This window comes from Oncorhynchus gorbuscha, linkage group LG03 (assembly GCF_021184085.1).
Source record: "Oncorhynchus gorbuscha isolate QuinsamMale2020 ecotype Even-year linkage group LG03, OgorEven_v1.0, whole genome shotgun sequence".
NCBI classification, from domain to species: domain Eukaryota; kingdom Metazoa; phylum Chordata; class Actinopteri; order Salmoniformes; family Salmonidae; genus Oncorhynchus; species Oncorhynchus gorbuscha.
This window is the reverse complement of record NC_060175.1, coordinates 5,170,376-5,192,439: the sequence shown is the minus strand read 5'-3', so window position 1 is coordinate 5,192,439 and position 22,064 is coordinate 5,170,376. Positions and strand designations below refer to the sequence as shown.

Here is a 22,064-nt window from a genome sequence, read left to right as displayed (position 1 = left end):
TCAGTCAGTCAGTCAGTCAGTCAGTCAGTCAGTCAGTCAGTCAGTCAGTCAGTCAACCGTATAAAGCTGTCCACCACAAAAGGAACCTGTGTGGACAACACACACACACACACACACACACACACACACACACACACACACACACACACACACACACACACACACACACACACACACACACACACACACACACACACACACACACACATTTCACACACACACACACAGCTTCAACCAGACCTCTGGGTCAGCCTGGAATACTGTTATACACCACTCTGTTATACTGTTATACACCACTCTGTTATACTGTTATACACCACTCTGTTATACAGTTATACACCACTCTGTTATACTGTTATACACCACTCTGTTATACTGTTACACACCACTCTGTTATACTGTTATACACCACTCTGTTATACTGTTATACACCACTCTGTTACACACCACTCTGTTATACTGTTATACACCACTCTGTTATACTGTTATACACCACTCTGTTATACTGTTATACACCACTCTGTTATACTGTTATACACCACTCTGTTATACTGTTATACACCACTCTGTTATACTGTTATACACCACTCTGTTATACTGTTATACACCACTCTGTTATACTGTTATACACCACTCTGTTATACTGTTATACACCACTCTGTTATACTGTTATACACCACTCTGTTATACTGTTATACACCACTCTGTTATACTGTTATACACCACTCTGTTATACTGTTATACACCACTCTGTTATACTGTTATACACCACTCTGTTATACTGTTACACACCACTCTGTTATACTGTTATACACCACTCTGTTATACTGTTACACACCACTCTGTTATACTGTTACACACCACTCTGTTACACACCACTCTGTTACACACCACTCTGTTATACTGTTACACACCACTCTGTTATACACCACTCTGTTATACTGTTATACACCACTCTGTTATACACCACTCTGTTATACACCACTCTGTTATACACCACTCTGTTATACTGTTATACACCACTCTGTTATACTGTTATACACCACTCTGTTATACTGTTATACACCACTCTGTTATACTGTTATACACCACTCTGTTATACTGTTATACACCACTCTGTTATACTGTTATACACCACTCTGTTATACTGTTATACACCACTCTGTTATACTGTTATACACCACTCTGTTATACTGTTACACACCACTCTGTTACACTGTTACACACCACTCTGTTACACACCACTCTGTTATACTGTTATACACCACTCTGTTATACTGTTATACACCACTCTGTTATACTGTTATACACCACTCTGTTACACACCACTCTGTTATACTGTTACACACCACTCTGTTATACTGTTATACACCACTCTGTTATACTGTTATACACCACTCTGTTATACTGTTATACACCACTCTGTTATACTGTTATACACCACTCTGTTATACTGTTATACACCACTCTGTTATACTGTTATACACCACTCTGTTATACTGTTATACACCACTCTGTTATACTGTTATACACCACTCTGTTATACTGTTATACACCACTCTGTTATACTGTTATACACCACTCTGTTATACTGTTATACACCACTCTGTTACACTGTTATACACCACTCTGTTACACTGTTATACACCACTCTGTTATACTGTTATACACCACTCTGTTATACACCACTCTGTTATACACCACTCTGTTATACTGTTATACACCACTCTGTTATACTGGGAAAGTTACCGGGAATTTGCAACCTCAGACTCAGAATAGACCCAGGAGGTTGTTCTGACCATGTTGAGACCAGGGAAAACTCTGGTTTCTAGTTACAGACTATTACAAGACGAACACAACACACACACACTAATCACAGATATACACAGATATACATGCTTAGATTCGTTTTGTTGTTTTTAAGTCTTAGGTTGTTCAGTGTGTGTGTGTGTGTGTGTGTGTGTGTGTGTGTGTGTGTGTGTGTGTGTGTGTGTGTGTGTGTGTGTGTGTGTGTGTGTGTGTGTGTGTGTGTGTGTGTGTAGGGTTCAGTGTGTGTGTGTGTGTGTGTGTGTGTGTGTGTGTGTGTGTGTGTGTGTGTGTGTGTGTGTGTGTGTGTGTGTGTGTGTGTGTGTAGTGTGTGTAGGGTTCAGTGTGTGTGTGTAGGGTTCAGTGTGTGTGTGTAGGGTTCAGTGTGTGTGTGTAGGGTTCAGTGTGTGTGTGTGTGTAGGGTTCAGTGTGTGTGTGTGTGTGTGTGTGTGTAGGGTTCAGTGTGTGTGTAGGGTTCAGTGTGTGTGTGTGTAGGGTTCAGTGTGTGTGCAAGGTTCAGTGTGTGTGTGTGTAGGGTTCAGTGTGTGTGTGTGTGTAGGGTTCAGTGTGTGTGCGCAAGGTTCAGTGTGTGTGTGTGTGTGTGTGTGTAGGGTTCAGTGTGTGTGTGTGTAGGGTTCAGTGTGTGTGCGCAAGGTTCAGTGTGTGTGTGTGTGTGTGTGTAGGGTTCAGTGTGTGTGTGTAGGGTTCAGTGTGTGTGTGTGTGTGTAGGGTTCAGTGTGTGTGTGTAGGGTTCAGTGTGTGTGTGTGTGTGTGTGTGTGTGTGTAGGGTTCAGTGTGTGTGTAGGGTTCAGTGTGTGTGTGTAGGGTTCAGTGTGTGTGTGTGTGTAGGGTTCAGTGTGTGTGTAGGGTTCAGTGTGTGTGTGTAGGGTTCAGTGTGTGTGTAGGGTTCAGTGTGTGTGTGTAGGGTTCAGTGTGTGTGTGTGTAGGGTTCAGTGTGTGTGTGTGTAGGGTTCAGTGTGTGTGTGTGTGGGTTCAGTGTGTGTGTGTGTAGGGTTCAGTGTGTGTGTGTGTGTGTGTGTAGGGTTCAGTGTGTGTGTAGGGTTCAGTGTGTGTGTGTAGGGTTCAGTGTGTGTGTGTAGGGTTCAGTGTGTGTGTGTAGGGTTCAGTGTGTGTGTAGGGTTCAGTGTGTGTGTAGGGTTCAGTGTGTGTGTGTAGGGTTCAGTGTGTGTGTGTAGGGTTCAGTGTGTGTGTGTAGGGTTCAGTGTGTGTGTAGGGTTCAGTGTGTGTGTGTAGGGTTCAGTGTGTGTGTGTAGGGTTCAGTGTGTGTGTGTGTGTGTGTAGGGTTCAGTGTGTGTGTGTAGGGTTCAGTGTGTGTGTGTGTAGGGTTCAGTGTGTGTGTGTGTAGGGTTCAGTGTGTGTGTGTGTGTAGGGTTCAGTGTGTGTGTGTGTGTGTGTGTGTGTAGGGTTCAGTGTGTGTGTAGGGTTCAGTGTGTGTGTGTAGGGTTCAGTGTGTGTGTGTAGGGTTCAGGTGTGTGTGTGTGTGTGTGTGTGTAGGGTTCAGTGTGTGTGTAGGGTTCAGTGTGTGTGTGTAGGGTTCAGTGTGTGTGTGTAGGGTTCAGTGTGTGTGTGTAGGGTTCAGTGTGTGTGTAGGGTTCAGTGTGTGTGTAGGGTTCAGTGTGTGTGCGTGTAGGGTTCAGTGTGTGTGTAGGGTTCAGTGTGTGTGTGTAGGGTTCAGTGTGTGTGTGTGTAGGGTTCAGTGTGTGTGTGTGTGTGTAGGGTTCAGTGTGTGTGTGTGTGTGTGTGTAGGGTTCAGTGTGTGTGTGTGTGTGTGTAGGGTTCAGTGTGTGTGTAGGGTTCAGTGTGTGTGTGTAGGGTTCAGTGTGTGTGTGTAGGGTTCAGTGTGTGTGTGTGTGTGTGTAGGGTTCAGTGTGTGTGTGTGTGTGTGTGTAGGGTTCAGTGTGTGTGTAGGGTTCAGTGTGTGTGTGTGTGTGTAGGGTTCAGTGTGTGCGCAAGGTTCAGTGTGTGTGTGTGTAGGGTTCAGTGTGTGTGTGTGTGTAGGGTTCAGTGTGTGTGCAAGGTTCAGTGTGTGTGTGTGTGTGTGTGTAGGGTTCAGTGTGTGTGTGTAGGGTTCAGTGTGTGTGTGTAGGGTTCAGTGTGTGTGTGTGTGTGTGTGTAGGGTTCAGTGTGTGTGTGTAGGGTTCAGTGTGTGTGTGTGTGTAGGGTTCAGTGTGTGTGTGTAGGGTTCAGTGTGTGTGTGTGTGTGTGTGTGTGTAGGGTTCAGTGTGTGTGTAGGGTTCAGTGTGTGTGTGTAGGGTTCAGTGTGTGTGTGTAGGGTTCAGTGTGTGTGTAGGGTTCAGTGTGTGTGTAGGGTTCAGTGTGTGTGTGTAGGGTTCAGTGTGTGTGTGTAGGGTTCAGTGTGTGTGTAGGGTTCAGTGTGTGTGTGTAGGGTTCAGTGTGTGTGTGTGTAGGGTTCAGTGTGTGTGTGTGTAGGGTTCAGTGTGTGTGTGTGTAGGGTTCAGTGTGTGTGTGTGTGTAGGGTTCAGTGTGTGTGTGTGTGTGTGTGTGTAGGGTTCAGTGTGTGTGTAGGGTTCAGTGTGTGTGTGTAGGGTTCAGTGTGTGTGTGTAGGGTTCAGTGTGTGTGTGTGTAGGGTTCAGTGTGTGTGTGTGTAGGGTAGGGTTCAGTGTGTGTGTGTAGGGTTCAGTGTGTGTGTGTGTGTAGGGTTCAGTGTGTGTGTAGGGTTCAGTGTGTGTGTGTGTAGGGTTCAGTGTGTGTGTGTGTAGGGTTCAGTGTGTGTGTGTGTAGGGTTCAGTGTGTGTGTGTAGGGTTCAGTGTGTGTGTGTGTAGGGTTCAGTGTGTGTGTGTGTAGGGTTGTGTGTGTGTGTGTGTGTGTGTAGGGTTGTGTGTGTGTGTGTGTGTGTGTGTGTGTGTGTGTAGGGTTCAGTGTGTGTGTAGGGTTCAGTGTGTGTGTGTAGGGTTCAGTGTGTGTGTGTAGGGTTCAGTGTGTGTGTGTGTGTGTGTGTGTAGGGTTCAGTGTGTGTGTGTAGGGTTCAGTGTGTGTGTGTAGGGTTCAGTGTGTGTGTGTAGGGTTCAGTGTGTGTGTGTAGGGTTCAGTGTGTGTGTAGGGTTCAGTGTGTGTGTAGGGTTCAGTGTGTGTGCGTGTAGGGTTCAGTGTGTGTGTAGGGTTCAGTGTGTGTGTGTAGGGTTCAGTGTGTGTGTGTGTAGGGTTCAGTGTGTGTGTGTGTAGGTGTGTGTGTGTGTGTGTGTAGGGTTCAGTGTGTGTGTGTGTGTGTGTAGGGTTCAGTGTGTGTGTGTGTAGGGTTCAGTGTGTGTGTGTGTGTGTGTGTGTGTGTAGGGTTCAGTGTGTGTGTGTAGGGTTCAGTGTGTGTGTAGGGATTACTATCCCAAATGGACCATGGTTATTAACACCTCCCACCATGCAACAGGAGAACCTCTATATAGTACTCTGGTCAGTACTAAAAAAGGTGTTTTACTGGGCTGCAATCAGAGGACCGTCCAACCTTCTACGCTGGTACAGAAAAAGGTTTTTGACCTCGAGAGTGCTGTGGGATTTAGGAGGGGTGAGATGTGTTCCAATCAGAGGTACATTTAACAGACGGACCGTTTCCCTGACCCCGTTTCCCCTGCCCCCGCTCCCCAGCCCCCCGTTGCCCCTCTCCCCCCCCAGCCCCCGGTTCCCCTGCCCCCGCCCCCCTTCCCCCCCCCCCTCCCTTCCTACCAGTCTCCTGGAAGGTCTCCAGCTGTTCGCTCTTCAGTTCTTTAATGGACGCCGTAATGGATTTGAAGGCTCCTTTCAGCCTCTTTCCCAGCACCATGTGGTCCGGTTCAGCCCGCAGGCTGATGCCGTACTTGTCTTTGTCCGTGGACAAGGTCAACTGGCGGACATTCAACTCCTGAGAGAAAAGAGAAAGGGGAAGAGATGAGAGGGGGGTTTACTGCCTTGCTCCCTCCCCAAAAAAACAACAGAAAAAGCACAATACTATTTTGCTTCTTATTATTTTTTGTTCTTGGACCGTGGGATTTGAACCGGCGACTCTCTGGTCGTCCTGAACGCTACATGAAGATAACGGTTGTTTCCTCTAACATCGCAGTGTTTTGTGGATCTTTGGTCTCATAAAACTTGGGCAGTTTGAACCAGCGACTCTCCTTCATCTTCATCTCAGACGGAACAACACAGTCATCAACCATCGGTCTGTTCAGATACACAACGGAGGGAGGTGGTGGTGACTGCTGGTAGCAACAGCCAGGACTAGAATCAGATACACAACAGGGGAGGTGGTGGTGACTGCTGGTAGCAACAGCCAGGACTAGAATCAGATACACAAAGATAGGTGGTGGTGACTGCTGGTGTGTGTTCTTGAGAGAGAGAGGATTTGATCTCATGCATGCTCGTGCCCTCTAAGATCCTGAAAACGTGTACATGAAGATAAGAGGTTGTTTCCTCTACCATCGCAGTGTTCTTGGACCTTGGGATTTGAAGAGAGGCGAGAGAGTCTGGTCGTCCTGAACGCTACATGAAGATAACGTGTTGTTTCCTGTGTAACAGTGAGTGTGTGTGTGTGTGTGTGTGTGTGTGTGTGTGTGTGTGTGTGTGTGTGTGTCGCAGTGTGTTTGTGGAGTGTGTGTGTGTCACAAAAACGTAGTGAGGGATGGATCAGTCCGAGCCACAGAGCAGCAGATTATTTTTCCATGTCTCTGACCCAGCCAGGCACCAGGGGATGAGCTGATCCTTTCAGCCCAGCGCCCCCATCACCCTGGTCTCTAGATCAACATCCTGTCTGGCCTGGTGCTGGGGTTGGGGTTAGGGCTGGGTGTTGAAGGACAACAGGTTGGGGTTAGGGCTGGGTGTTGAAGGACAACAGGTTGGGGTTAGGGCTGGGTGTTGAAGGACAACAGGTTGGGGTTAGGGCTGGGGGTTGGGGCTGGGTGTTGAAGGACAACAGGTTGGGGTTAGGGCTGGGTGTTGAAGGCAACAGGTTGGGGTTAGGGCTGGGTGTTGAAGGACAACAGGTTCGGGCTGGGTGTTGAAGGTGACAGGTTGGGGCTGGGTGTTGAAGGAGACAGGTTGGGGCTGGGTGTTGAAGGACAACAGGTTGGGGCTGGGTGTTGAAGGTGACAGGTTGGGGCTGGGTGTTGAAGGACAACAGGTTGGGGCTGGGTGTTGAAGGACAACAGGTTGGGGCTGGGTGTTGAAGGACTGACAGGTTGGGGCTGGGTGTTGAAGGACGACAGGTTGGGGTAGGGTTAGGGCTGGGTGTTGAAGGACGACAGGTTGGGGTTAGGGCTGGGTGTTGAAGGTGACAGGTTGGGGTTAGGGCTGGGTGTTGAAGAACAACAGGTTGGGGTTAGGGCTGGGTGTTGAAGGACAACAGGTTGGGGTTAGGGCTGGGGGTTGGGGCTGGGTGTTGAAGGACGACAGGTTGGGGTTAGGGCTGGGTGTTGAAGGACGACAGGTTGGGGTTAGGGCTGGGTGTTGAAGGACAACAGGTTCGGGCTGGGTGTTGAAGGATGGACAGGTTGGGGCTGGGTGTTGAAGGACGACAGGTTGGGGCTGGGTGTTGAAGGACGACAGGTTGGGGCTGGGTGTTGAAGGAGACAGGTTAGGGCTGGGTGTTGAAGGCGACAGGTTGGGGCTGGGTGTTGAAGGATCGACAGGTTGGGGCTGGGTGTTGAAGGACGACAGGTTGGGGTAGGGTTAGGGCTGGGTGTTGAAGGACGACAGGTTGGGGTTAGGGCTGGGTGTTGAAGGACGACAGGTTGGGGTTAGGGCTGGGTGTTGAAGGACGACAGGTTGGGGTTAGGGCTGGGGGTTAGGGCTGGGTGTTGAAGGACGACAGGTTGGGGTTGGGGCTGGGTGTTGAAGGACGACAGGTTGGGGTTGGGGCTGGGTGTTGAAGGACAACAGGTTGGGGTTAGGGCTGGGTGTTGAAGGACGACAGGTTGGGGCTGGGTGTTGAAGGACAACAGGTTGGGGCTGGGTGTTGAAGGACAACAGGTTGGGGCTGGGTGTTGAAGGACAACAGGTTGGGGCTGGGTGTTGAAGGACAACAGGTTGGGGCTGGGTGTTGAAGGACAACAGGTTGGGGCTGGGTGTTGAAGGACAACAGGTTGGGGCTGGGTGTTGAAGGACAACAGGTTGGGGCTGGGTGTTGAAGGACAACAGGTTGGGGCTGGGTGTTGAAGGACAACAGGTTGGGGCTGGGTGTTGAAGGACAACAGGTTGGGGCTGGGTGTTGAAGGACGACAGGTTGGGGCTGGGTGTTGAAGGACGACAGGTTGGGGCTGGGTGTTGAAGGACGACAGGTTGGAGTTAGGGCTGGGTGTTGAAGGACGACAGGTTGGAGTTAGGGCTGGGTGTTGAAGGACGACAGGTTGGGGTTAGGGCTGGGTGTTGAAGGACGACAGGTTGGGGTTAGGGCTGGGTGTTGGACGACAGGTTGGGGTTAGGGCTGGGTGTTGAAGGACGACAGGTTGGGGTTAGGGCTGGGTGTTGAAGGACAACAGGTTGGGTTACAGGGCTGGATCTAATACTGTGTCTAATACTAAATATTGTACTGTGTCTAATACTAGATATTGTACTGTGTCTAATACTAGATATTGTACTGTGTCTAATACTAGATATTGTACTGGTCTGTAATACTAGATATTGTACTGTGTCTGTAATACTAGATATTGTACTGTGTCTCATACTAGATATTGTACTGTGTCTCATACTAAATATTGTACTGTGTCTCATACTAGATATTGTACTGTGTCTCATACTAGATATTGTACTGTGTCTCATACAGATATTGTACTGTGTCTCATACTAGATATTGTACTGTGTCTCATACTAGATATTGTACTGTGTCTCATACTAGATATTGTACTGTGTCTCATACTAGATATTGTACTGTGTCTCATACTAGATATTGTACTGTGTCTCATACTAGATATTGTACTGTGTCTCATACTAGATATTGTACTGTGTCTCATACTAGATATTGTACTGTGTCTCATACTAGATATTGTACTGTGTCTCATACTAGATATTGTACTGTGTCTCATACTAGATATTGTACTGTGTCTCATACTAGATATTGGACTGTGTCTAATACTAGATATTGTACTGTGTCTAATACTAGATATTGTACTGTGTCTAATATTAGATAGTGTACTGTGTCTGTAATACTATATATTGTACTGTGTCTCTAATACTAGATATTGTACTGTGTCTAATATTAGATAGTGTACTGTGTCTGTAATACTAGATATTGTACTGTGTCTGTAATACTAGATATTGTACTGTGTCTGTAATACTAGATATTGTACTGTGTCTGTAATACTAGATATTGTACTGTGTCTAATACTAGATATTGTACTGTGTCTAATACTAGATATTGTACTGTGTCTAATACTAGATATTGTACTGTGTCTAATACTAGATATTGTACTGTGTCTAATACTAGATATTGTACTGTGTCTAATACTAGATATTGTACTGTGTCTAATACTAGATATTGTACTGTGTCTGGCTAGATATTGTACTGTGTCTGTAATACTAGATATTGTACTGTGTCTAATACTACATTTACATTTAAGTCATTTAGCAGACGCTCTTATCCAGGACTTAGATATTGTACTGTGTCTAATACTAGATATTGTACTGTGTCTAATACTAGATATCGTACTGTGTCTAATACTAGACATTGTACTGTGTCTAATACTAGATATTGTACTGTGTCTAATACTAGATATTGTACTGTGTCTAATACTAGATATTGTACTGTGTCTGTAATACTAGATATTGTACTGTGTCTGTAATACTAGATATTGTACTGTGTCTGTAATACTAGATATTGTACTGTGTCTAATACTACATTTACATTTAAGTCATTTAGCAGACGCTCTTATCCAGAGCGACTTAGATATTGTACTGTGTCTAATACTAGATATTGTACTGTGTCTAATACTAGATATTGTACTGTGTCTAATACTAGATATTGTACTGTGTCTGTAATACTAGATATTGTACTGTGTCTAATACTTCATTTACATTTAAGTCATTTACAAGACGCTCTTATCCAGAGCGACTTAGATATTGTACTGTGTCTAATACTAGATATTGTACTGTGTCTAATACTAGATATCGTACTGTGTCTAATACTAGATATTGTACTGTGTCTAATACTAGATATTGTACTGTGTCTAATACTAGATATTGTACTGTGTCTGTAATACTAGATATTGTACTGTGTCTGTAATACTAGATATTGTACTGTGTCTGTAATACTAGATATTGTACTGTGTCTAATACTACATTTACATTTAAGTCATTTAGCAGACGCTCTTATCCAGAGCGACTTAGATATTGTACTGTCTCTAATACTAGATATTGTACTGTGTCTAATACTAGATATTGTACCGTGTCTAATACTAGATATTGTACTGTGTCTCATACTAGATATTGTACTGTGTCTCATACTAGATATTGTACTGTGTCTCATACTAGATATTGTACTGTGTCTCATACTAGATATTGTACTGTGTCTAATACTAGATATTGTACTGTGTCTAATACTAGATATTGTACTGTGTCTAATAATTGATATTGTACTGTGTCTAATACTAGATATTGTACTGTGTCTAATAATTGATATTGTACTGTGTCTAATAATTGATATTGTACTGTGTCTAATACTAGATATTGTACTGTGTCTAATACTAGATATTGTACTGTGTCTAATAATTTATATTGTACTGTGTCTAATAATTTATATTGTACTGTGTCTAATACTAGATATTGTACTGTGTCTAATAATTGATATTGTACTGTGTCTAATAATTTATATTGTACTGTGTCTAATACTAGATATTGTACTGTGTCTAATACTAGATATTGTACTGTGTCTAATACTAGATATTGTACTGTGTCTAAGAATTGATATTGTACTGTGTCTAATAATTGATATTGTACTGTGTCTAATAATTTATATTGTACTGTGTCTAATACTAGATATTGTACTGTGTCTAATACTAGATATTGTACTGTGTCTAATAATTGATATTGTACTGTGTCTAATAATTTATATTGTACTGTGTCTAATACTAGATATTGTACTGTGTCTAATAATTGATATTGTACTGTGTCTAATACTAGATATTGTACTGTGTCTAATAATTGATATTGTACTGTGTCTAATAATTGATATTGTACTGTGTCTAATACTAGATATTGTACTGTGTCTAATAATTGATATTGTACTGTGTCTAATACTAGATATTGTACTGTGTCTAATCCTAGATATTGTACTGTGTCTAATAATTGATATTGTACTGTGTCTAATACTAGATATTGTACTGTGTCTAATAATTGATATTGTACTGTGTCTAATAATTGATATTGTACTGTGTCTAATAATTGATATTGTACTGGGTCTAATAATTGATATTGTACTGGGTCTAATACTAGATAGACATGATATTGCACTTGACATTAAACTGAACAACTTTACTCAGAGCTCAGACTTATAAAAGACCAATTCATTATCTACAGTAACAACATAATATTACTAGTCATTTATCTCATTGCTGAATTCCTCTGCATTTTATCCATCAACAGTTCACTTCACTGTCTGGATGGCTTGTTGTGCAACAGAATATAGTACCAGTCCAAAGCTCTTTATATTTTACTATTTTCTACATTGTAGAATAATAGTTTAGACATCTAAACTATGAAATAACACACATGGAATCATGTAGTAACCAACAAAAAGTGTTAAACAAATCAAAATATATTTTAGATTCTTCAAAGTAGCCACCCTTTGCCTTGATGACAGTTTATCACACTCTTGGCATTCTCTCAACCAGCTTCATGAGGTAGTCACCTGGAATGCATTTCCATTAACTGGTGTGCCTTCTTAAAAGTTAATTTGTGGAATTTCTTTCCTTCTTAACACGTTTGAGCCGATCAGTTGTGTTGTGACAAGGTGTTGTGATCTGCCTTCTTAAAAGGTAGGGCTGGTATACAGAAGATAGCCAAATAGGGCTATCTCCTATAGAAAATAGTAAAAATAAAGAAAAACCCTTGAATGAGTAGGTGTAATGTTGTGCTGCTGCCTTGTGCCTGCTACCATGCTGTGTTGTTGTCTTATGTCTCTCTTTATGTAGTGTTGTGTTGTCTCTCTTCTTGTGATGTGTGTTTTGTCCTATATTTATATTGTATTTAATTTATTTTTTATCCCAACCCCCGTCCCCACAGGAGGCCTATTGCCTTTTGCTAGACTGTCACTGTAAATAATAATTTGTTCTTAACTGACTTGTCTAGTTCAATAAAGGTTAAATAAATAAAAATGAAATGGGCAAAACGAGTGACCTAAGCGACTTTCGAGAGCGTGGTATGATCGTCGGCACGCCAGATCCAGTCTCTCAGAAGCGGCCTTCCTCCTGGGCTTTTCACACACAACAACAAGAGTCTCTAGTGTTTACAGAGAATGTTGCCACAAACAAAACACATCCAGTCACCGGCAGTCGAGAGGTCAAAGGAGAACGGCAAAAAAATATCCTGCAAGCGAACAGGTCGGACCACAAAACAGACAAATAATGAATAATGAATGGCGCAGGCAAACTCTCAACTCGTTGATCCCGGTTACTGATTGGCTATTTGCAGCAGACGACCACACCAGGGTTCCACTCCTGTCAGCTAAGAACAGGAAGCTGTGGCTCCAGTGGGCAACGCCATCACCAACACTGGATAATGGAGGAGTGGAAAAACATGGCCTGGAACAAGACAGCGAGTTCAGTTTACTAGAGTGTCCTGGTCAGTCCTCCAGACCTCAACCCTATAGATCATAATGGGATGAGATGGAACGGGCTGTCAGCAGCATGAATGTACCACCGTCCAATCTGCAGCAGCTGTGTGATGTCGTCATGACTAACATCCATTCGGAACGTTTCCGACACCTTGTAGAATACCCCGAAGAATTCAGGTTGTTGTGGATGCAAGGGGGGTCCAACCTGGTACTAGATGAGTGTAGCCAATTAACTGACCAGCGAGCGAGTGAGTAAATATATGTGTTTGTGTATATCTCTTACCTCCAGGATGTATTTCTGCAGGGAGGTGATGTCTCTCAGAGCTTCTGGATCTTGGTGGATCACTACCACCTCCTTTAAGGGATACTACACAACAACAACAACAACCGTTAGTACACAACAACAACAACAACCGTTAGTACACAACAACAACAACCGTTAGTACACAACAACAACAACAACCGTTAGTACACACAACAACAACAACCGTTAGCACCCAACAACCACAACCGTTAGTACCAACAACAACAACAACAACCGTTAGTACACAACAACAACAACAACCGTTAGTACACAACAACAACAACAACCGTTAGTACACAACAACAACAACAACCGTTAGTACACAACAACAACAACAACAACCGTTAGTACACAACAACAACAACCGTTAGTACACAACAACAACAACAACCGTTAGCACCCAACAACCACAACCGTTAGTACCCAACAACAACAACAGTTAGTACACAACAACAACAACAACCATTAGTACACAACAACCGTTAGTACACAACAACCGTTAGTACACAACAACAACAACAACCATTAGTACACAACAACCATTAGTACACAACAACCGTTAGTACACAACAACCTTTAGTACACAACAACAACAACAACCATTAGTACACAACAACCGTTAGTACACAACAACAACAACAACCATTAGTACACAACAACCGTTAGTACACAACAACCGTTAGTACACAACAACCGTTAGTACACAACAACAACAACAACCGTTAGTACACAACAACCATTAGTACACAACAACCGTTAGTACACAACAACCATTAGTACACAACAACCATTAGTACACAACAACCGTTAGTACACAACAACAACAACAACCGTTAGTACACAACAACCGTTAGTACACAACAACCGTTAGTACACAACAACAACAACAACCGTTAGTACACAACAACCGTTAGTACACAACAACCGTTAGTACACAACAACAACAACAACCATTAGTACACAACAACCGTTAGTACACAACAACCGTTAGTACACAACAACCGTTAGTACACAACAACCGTTAGTACACAACAACCGTTAGTACACAACAACAACAACAACCGTTAGTACACAACAACCGTTAGTACACAACAACCGTTAGTACACAACAACCGTTAGTACACAACAACCGTTAGTACACAACAACCGTTAGTACACAACAACAACAACAACCGTTAGTACACAACAACCGTTAGTACACAACAACCGTTAGTACACAACAACAACAACCGTTAGTACCCAACAACCGTTAGTACCCAACAACCGTTAGTACCCAACAACCGTTAGTACCCAAACACAACAACCGTTAGTACCCAACCACAACAACAACAACCTTTAGTACACAACAACAACAACCGTTAGTACCCAACCACAACAACCTTTAGTACACAACAACAACAACAACCGTTAGCACCCAACAACCACAACCGTTAGTACCCAACCACAACAACAACAACTGTTACTACACAACAACAACAACCGTTAGTACACAACAACAGACACTTCATGGGGTACTACAACATAATAACAATAACCACCATTAGTGTACTAGACATAACACATACATACTACCACCTTCAGGGAGTACTACAAACAACAACATTAACGACAACAATCACACACACGTATACATGACAACAACAAACGCTAGCTAAGAGAAAAACACACACAGTTGATGTCCTCTTACCTTAACGGGCAGAGTCCTGCGGTCTCTGATGACTCGTCCTAGCTCAATGACAGACTGCATCTGACACACCGCACTTTCTATACGCTTGTCAATCAACGACTCCCTGTCACACACACACACACACACACACACACACACACACACACACACACACACACACACACACACACACACACACACACACACACACACACACACACACACACACACACACACACACACACACACACACACACACACACACACACACACACACACAATAATAGCAGGTTAGACAGGTCAGACTGGGACCAGGTAGAAGACAGTGACACAGTGGGTATTTTTTATTTTTTTATTTAATTAATTTTTTTTTACCTTTATTTAACTAGGCAAGTCAGTGAAGAACAAATTTTTATTTTCAATGACGGCCTAGGAACAGTGGGTTAACTGGTCTAGGAACAGTGGGTTAACTGGTCTAGGAACAGTGGGTTAACTGGCCTAGGAACAGTGGGTTAACTGGTCTAGGAACAGTGGGTTAACTGGTCTAGGAACAGTGGGTTAACTGGCCTAGGAACAGTGGGTTAACTGGTCTAGGAACAGTGGGTTAACTGGCCTAGGAACAGTGGGTTAACTGGCCTAGGAACAGTGGGTTAACTGGCCTAGGAACAGTGGGTTAACTGGCCTAGGAACAGTGGGTTAACTGGCCTAGGAACAGTGGGTTAACTGGCCTAGGAACAGTGGGTTAACTAGGAACAGTGGGTTAACTGGCCTAGGAACAGTGGGTTAACTGGCCTAGGAACAGTGGGTTAACTGGTCTAGGAACAGTGGGTTAACTGGCCTAGGAACAGTGGGTTAACTGGCCTAGGAACAGTGGGTTAACTGGTCTAGGAACAGTGGGTTAACTGGCCTAGGAACAGTGGGTTAACTGGCCTAGGAACAGTGGGTTAACCGGCCTAGGAACAGTGGGTTAACTGGCCTAGGAACAGTGGGTTAACTGGCCTAGGAACAGTGGGTTAACTGGCCTAGGAACAGTGGGTTAACTGGCCTAGGAACAGTGGGTAAACTGGCCTAGGAACGGTGGGGTTAACTGGTCTAGGAACAGTGGGTTAACTGGCCTAGGAACAGTGGGTTAACTGGTCTAGGAACAGTGGGTTAACTGGTCTAGGAACAGTGGGGTTAACTGGTCTAGGAACAGTGGGTTAACTGGCCTAGGAACAGTGGGTTAACTGGCCTAGGAACAGTGGGGTTAACTGGTCTAGGAACAGTGGGTTAACTGGCCTAGGAACAGTGGGTTAACTGGCCTAGGAACAGTGGGTTAACTGGCCTAGGAACAGTGGGTTAACTGGCCTAGGAACAGTGGGTTAACTGGCCTAGGAACAGTGGGTTAACTGGCCTAGGAACAGTGGGTTAACTGGCCTAGGAACAGTGGGTTAACTGGCCTAGGAACAGTGGGTTAACTGGCCTAGGAACAGTGGGTTAACTGGCCTAGGAACAGTGGGTTAACTGGCCTAGGAACAGTGGGTTAACTGCCTGTTCAGGGGCAGAACGACCGACCCGGTCAGCTCGGGGATTCGATCTTGCAACCTCTCGGTTACTAGTCCAACGCTCTAACCACTAGTCTACCTGCCACCTCTACACTCTAACCACTAGGCTACCCTGCCTCCTCTACACTCTAACCACTAGTCTACCTGCCACCTCTACACTCTAACCACTAGGCTACCTGCCACCTCTACACTCTAACCACTAGGCTACCCTGCCTCCTCTACACTCTAACCACTAGGCTACCTGCCACCTCTACACTCTAACCACTAGGCTACCTGCCACCTCTACACTCTAACCACTAGGCTACCTGCCACCTCTACACTCTAACCACTAGGCTACCTGCCGCCCCTACACTCTAAGCTTTCGGTTACTAGTCCAACGCTCTAACCACTAGGCTACCTGCCGCCCGTATTCATGCATAAAAATAAAAAAACTAATAATGAAAGAAAAGCATTGTAAGTTTGAAATTTGTCAAGTTAAATGTGGGAGAGGTGGAAAAATGATTGTTAACGATCAATAATGAGAAATCTCCTGGCATTGACAACTTAGATGGAAAGCTACTGAGGATGGTGGCTGACTCTATAGCCACTCCCATCTGTCATATCTTTAATCTGAACCTAGAGGAAAGTCTTTGTCCTCAGGCCTGGAGGAAAGCCAAAGTCATTCCACTACCCAAGAGTGGTACAGCATCCTTTACTGGTTCTAACAGCAGACCAATCAGCTCTTAGCAAATCGTTTTTCTTCTTCTCTGTAAACAAATTAACAACAGACTTTCAGCATGCTTTTAGAGAAGGGCACTCAACACTCAGCACTGACACAAATGGCTGATGATTGGTTGAAAGAAATTGATAAGAAGATTGTAGGAGATGTATCGTTAGATTTCAGTGCAGCCTTTGATATTATTTACCATAACCTGTTGTTGGAGAAAAAGTAAATATTTTATGGCTTTTCAACCTCTGTCATATCATGGATTCAAAGTGATCTATCAAATAGAACTCAAAGGGTTACTTTAATGGAAGCTTCTCTAATGTTAAACATGTAAAGTGTGGTGTACCGCAGGGCAGCTCTCTAGGACCTCTACTCTTTTTATTTTTACCAATGACCTGCCACTGTCATTAAACAAAGCATGTGTGTCCATGTATGCTGATGATTCAACCATATATGCACCAGCAACCACAGCTAATGAAGTCACTAAAAGCCTTAACAAAGAGTTGCAGTCTGATTTAGAATGAGTGGCCAGTAATAAACTGGTCCTGAATATCTCTAAAACTAAGAGCATTCCTTAACTTCTTGGTGACTGGGGGGCAGTATTGAGTAGCTTGGATGAATAAGGTGCCCAGAGTAAACCTGCTGCTACTCAGCCATAAAAGCTAGAATATGCATAGAAAACACTCTGAAGTTTCTAAAACTGTTTGAATGACCCTGATAAAAAAAATCCAACCAGGGAGTGGGAAAACTGAGGTTGGTCGTTTTTCAACTCAGCCCCTATTGAATATACAGTGGAATATTGGCCGCCACAGGAGTCGCTGGTGCGCGATGAGACAAGGATTTCCCTACCAGCCAAACCCTCCCTAACCCGGATGACACTAGGTCAATTGTGCGTCGCCCCACGGACCTCCCGGTCGCGGCCGGTTACAACAGCGCCTGGGCGCGAACCCAGAGTCTCTGCTGGCACAGCTGGCGCTGCAGGCGCTGCGCCCTTAACCACTGCGCCAACCGGGAGGCATATAATGTTATTTCTGATAATGTTTACTACCCAACATGGCAGATATTTCTCTGGCTGGTTTGGGCTCTGAGCGCCGTTCTCAGATTATGCTTTTTCCGTTACGTTTCTTTGAAATCTGACACAACGGTTGCATTAAGGAGAAGTTTATCTAGTTCCATGTATAATAGTTGTATCTTTTATCAATGTTTATTATTATGAGTATTTCTGGGAATTGATGTGGCTCTCTGCAAAATCAAAACACTGCATGTTTTGGAACTACTGAACATAACGCGCCAATGTAAAATAAGATTTTTGGATAAAAATATGTACTTTATCGAACAAAACATACATGTATTGTGTAACATGAAGTCCTATGAGTGTCATCTGATGAAGATCATCAAAGATTAGTGATTAATTTTATCTCCATATGTGCTGGAAAAATGGCTGTTTTTCTGTCAGTTGGTGGTGACCTAACATAATAGTTTGTGGAGCTTTCGCTGTAAAGCATTTTTGAAATCAGACACTGTGGCTGGATTAACGACAATTTTATCTTTAAAATGGTGTAAAATACTTGGATGCTTGAGGAATTCTATGGGATTATTTTTAGAAATTATGAGATTTTTGTTGTTTCACTGGCTGTTGGCGGGGTGGGACGCTACCGTCCCGAATATCCCAGAGTGGTTACGTTCTAGACCTCAGCTGAATAATGAATGGTGTGGCTGTTGAACACGTCGAGGAGACTAAATTACTTGGCGTTACCTCAGATTGTAAACTGTCCTGGTCAAAACATATAGATTCAATGGTTGTAAAGATGGGGAGAGGTCTGTCTGTAATATAGAGATGGGGAGAGGTCTGTCTGTAATAAAGAGATGGGGAGAGGTCTGTCTGTGACAAAGAGATGCTCTGCTTTTTTGACACCACACCCCACAAACAAAGTCCTGCAGCCTCTAGTTTAGTCTGATCTTGATTATTGTCCAGTCGTGTGGTCCAGTGCTGTAAGGAAAGACCTTGTTAAGCTGCAGCTGGTCCAGAACAGAGAGCCACGCTTTGCTCTTCCTTGTAATCAGAGGGCTAATATACAGTACCAGTCAAAAGTTGGGACACACCTACTCATTACAGGATTTTTTTCTTTATTTGAACTATTTTCAACATAGTAGAATAATAGTGAAGATATCAAAACCATGAAATAATGATGGAATCATCCCCCCCAAAAAAGTGCTAGATAAATAATGAATCATTAACTGGTACTGTAAATAATAACCAAATGGTTGATGTAAATACCAGTCTCTCTTGGCTAAGAGTTGAGAGATGGACTGCATCAAACATTTTTTTTAATAAGAATTCCAAATTGTTTGCATAGTCAACTTACACACAGCTCTGACACACACACACACACACACACACACACACACACACACACACACACACACACACACACACACACACACACACACACACACACACACACACACACACACACACACACACACACACACACACACACACACACCCCACCAGACACCCCACCAGACAACAGGGGTCTTTTCACAGTCCCCAAATTCAGAAACAAATTCAAGAAAGGTGTACAGTATTATAAAAAAAGCCCCTATTTGCATGGAACTCCCATCTCCTATTGCTCAAATGAACAGCAAACAGATACAGCAACACCTCGGGGCACAACGCCTCTCCCCTACTCGACCTAGATATTGTGTGTATTTATATGTAGGCTACGTGTGCCATTTGTTTTTTTTATTTGACTTAAGTAGCGCTGTCCTTGAGCTGTTCTTGTCTATTAATGTTCTGTATTATGTCATGTTTTGTGTGGACACCAAGGAAGAGTAGTTGCTGCTTTCGCAACAGCTAATGGGGGTTCCTAATAAAATAAAAAAATGATTTAATGGGTTTATAGCGGGCGGACAGACGGTCTCTTCCTGATTGGAGGTCACCTCTACAGGATGTCTCACTTCTTGGACAGGAACAGGAAGGAGCGTTTAACAAGGCTTCCCTCCGCAGCCGAACAGGCTCCTGAAATTTTTCCCAAAAATCTAGAATTAGAATGGGTTAATAAACCTAGATTTATTTATTTATTTATTTCCACAGACTTATTCAGGAGACCTTTACAACAGAACCTTCAATCCAAATCGAAACGTCAAACATCCTTGAATTTAAACTTTAAATACCTGGAAAGGATTTGTACTTCCAAAGACCGTCAAGGAAAACAACAACCAGCAGAAAAACAACAGTAAAAACCTATAAAAGTACAAAAGAGAAACTTTCCCCAAAGGAAAATCCAGAGACACTATTTACTGAACGTAAGCAACCTCGTCTTCCACACAGACCCCTCCGCCCCTGGCATGGCACAGGGCCATAAGAGCACACTACCCTTCTGTTAAGAGAGGGTATTAAAACCAGGGTGGAGGGTCAATACTGGACAGAGAGGGTATTAAACCAGGTTGGAAGGTCAGAATACTGGACAGAGAGGGTATTAAACCAGGGTGGAGGGTCAGAATACTGGACAGAGAGGGTATTAAACCAGGTTGGAAGGTCAGAATACTGGACAGAGAGGGTATTAAAACCAGGGTGGAGGGTCAATACTGGACAGAGAGGGTATTAAACCAGGGTGGAGGGTCAGAACACTGGACAGAGAGGGTATTAAACCAGGGTGGAGGGTCAATACTGGACAGAGAGGGTATTAAACCAGGGTGGAGGGTCAGAACACTGGACAGAGAGGGTATTAAACCAGGGTGGAGGGTCAATACTGGACAGAGAGGGTATTAAACCAGGGTGGAGGGTCAGAACACTGGACAGAGAGGGTATTAAACCAGGGTGGAGGGTCAATACTGGACAGAGAGGGTATTAAACCAGGGTGGAGGGTCAGAACACTGGACAGAGAGGGTATTAAACCAGGGTGGAGGGTCAATACTGGACAGAGAGGGTATTAAACCAGGGTGGAGGGTCAATACTGGACAGAGAGGGTATTAAACCAGGGTGGAGGGTCAATACTGGACAGAGAGGGTATTAAACCAGGTTGGAAGGTCAGAATACTGGACAGAGAGGGTATTAAACCAGGGTGGTGGGTCAGAATACTGGACAGAGAGGGTATTAAACCCAGGGTGGAGGGTCAGAACACTGGACATTGAGGACACTGCGACAGTCTGGAACAGTAGTAGTGCAGGGAAACCTAAAATGTTTTCAGCAGGCTTTTTACAGGATCGAAGAAGAAGCACCGCAGGAGAAGCTGACCCCTGGTGATGACCCCCTCCACCCTGAGCGAGTCAGATCACACCCCCTTCTCAAACAGTCCCACAGACAAGCAAGAGAGTCACCCCTCAGCACCGAGCAGACCCCACAACAGCACCGAGCAGACCCCACAACAGCACCGAGCAGACCCCACAACAGCACCGAGCAGACCCCACAACAGCACCGAGCAGACCCCACAACAGCACCGAGCAGACCCCACAACAGCACCGAGCAGACCCCACAACAGCACCGAGCAGACCCCACAACAGCACAGAGCAGACCCAGACCCCACAACAGCACCGAGCAGACCCCACAACAGCACCGAGCAGACCCAGATCCCACAACAGCACCGAGCAGACCCCACAACAGCACCGAGCAGACCCAGACCCCACAACAGCACCGAGCAGACCCCACAACAGCACAGAGCAGACCCAGACCCCACAACAGCACAGAGCAGACCCAGACCCCACAACAGCACCGAGCAGACTCAGACCCCACAACAGCACCGAGCAGACCCCACAACAGCACCGAGCAGACCCCACAACAGCACCGAGCAGACCCCACAACAGCACCGAGCAGACCCCACAACAGCACCGAGCAGACCCCACAACAGCACCGAGCAGACCCCACAACAGCACCGAGCAGACCCCACAACAGCACCGAGCAGACCCCACAACAGCACCGAGCAGACCCAGATCCCACAACAGCACCGAGCAGACCCCACAACAGCACCGAGCAGACCCCACAACAGCACCGAGCAGACCCCACAACAGCACCGAGCAGACCCCACAACAGCACCGAGCAGACCCCACAACAGCACCGGTCCTGTATTAACATGAGGGATAAATTCACCCAGTTGGAGACCGAGATGGTAGAGCTCAAACGGCAATTCAAGACATCCCAGAGAGCACAACAACACCCCCCCTTCAACCAGAGCTGTGGGGGGGGGGTCTGCACGCTGGACTGTGGTGACAAAACACCCAACAGGAGAGAAAAACAGCCCAGTTGGAGCAGGGGTGTAAACTGAGGTG

At 44.7% G+C, this 22,064-nt stretch overlaps 1 protein-coding gene across 1 annotated transcript in view; it reads right to left on the bottom strand.

Moving 5' to 3' along the window:
- iars1 (isoleucyl-tRNA synthetase 1) overlaps positions 1 to 22,064 on the bottom strand; it is a 131,559-nt gene that overhangs the window by 27,180 nt on the left and 82,315 nt on the right. The window contains 3 exon segments of the mRNA XM_046338710.1: positions 5,505 to 5,679; positions 12,860 to 12,943; positions 14,568 to 14,670. Coding sequence (XP_046194666.1) covers positions 5,505 to 5,679; positions 12,860 to 12,943; positions 14,568 to 14,670 — 362 coding nt within the window.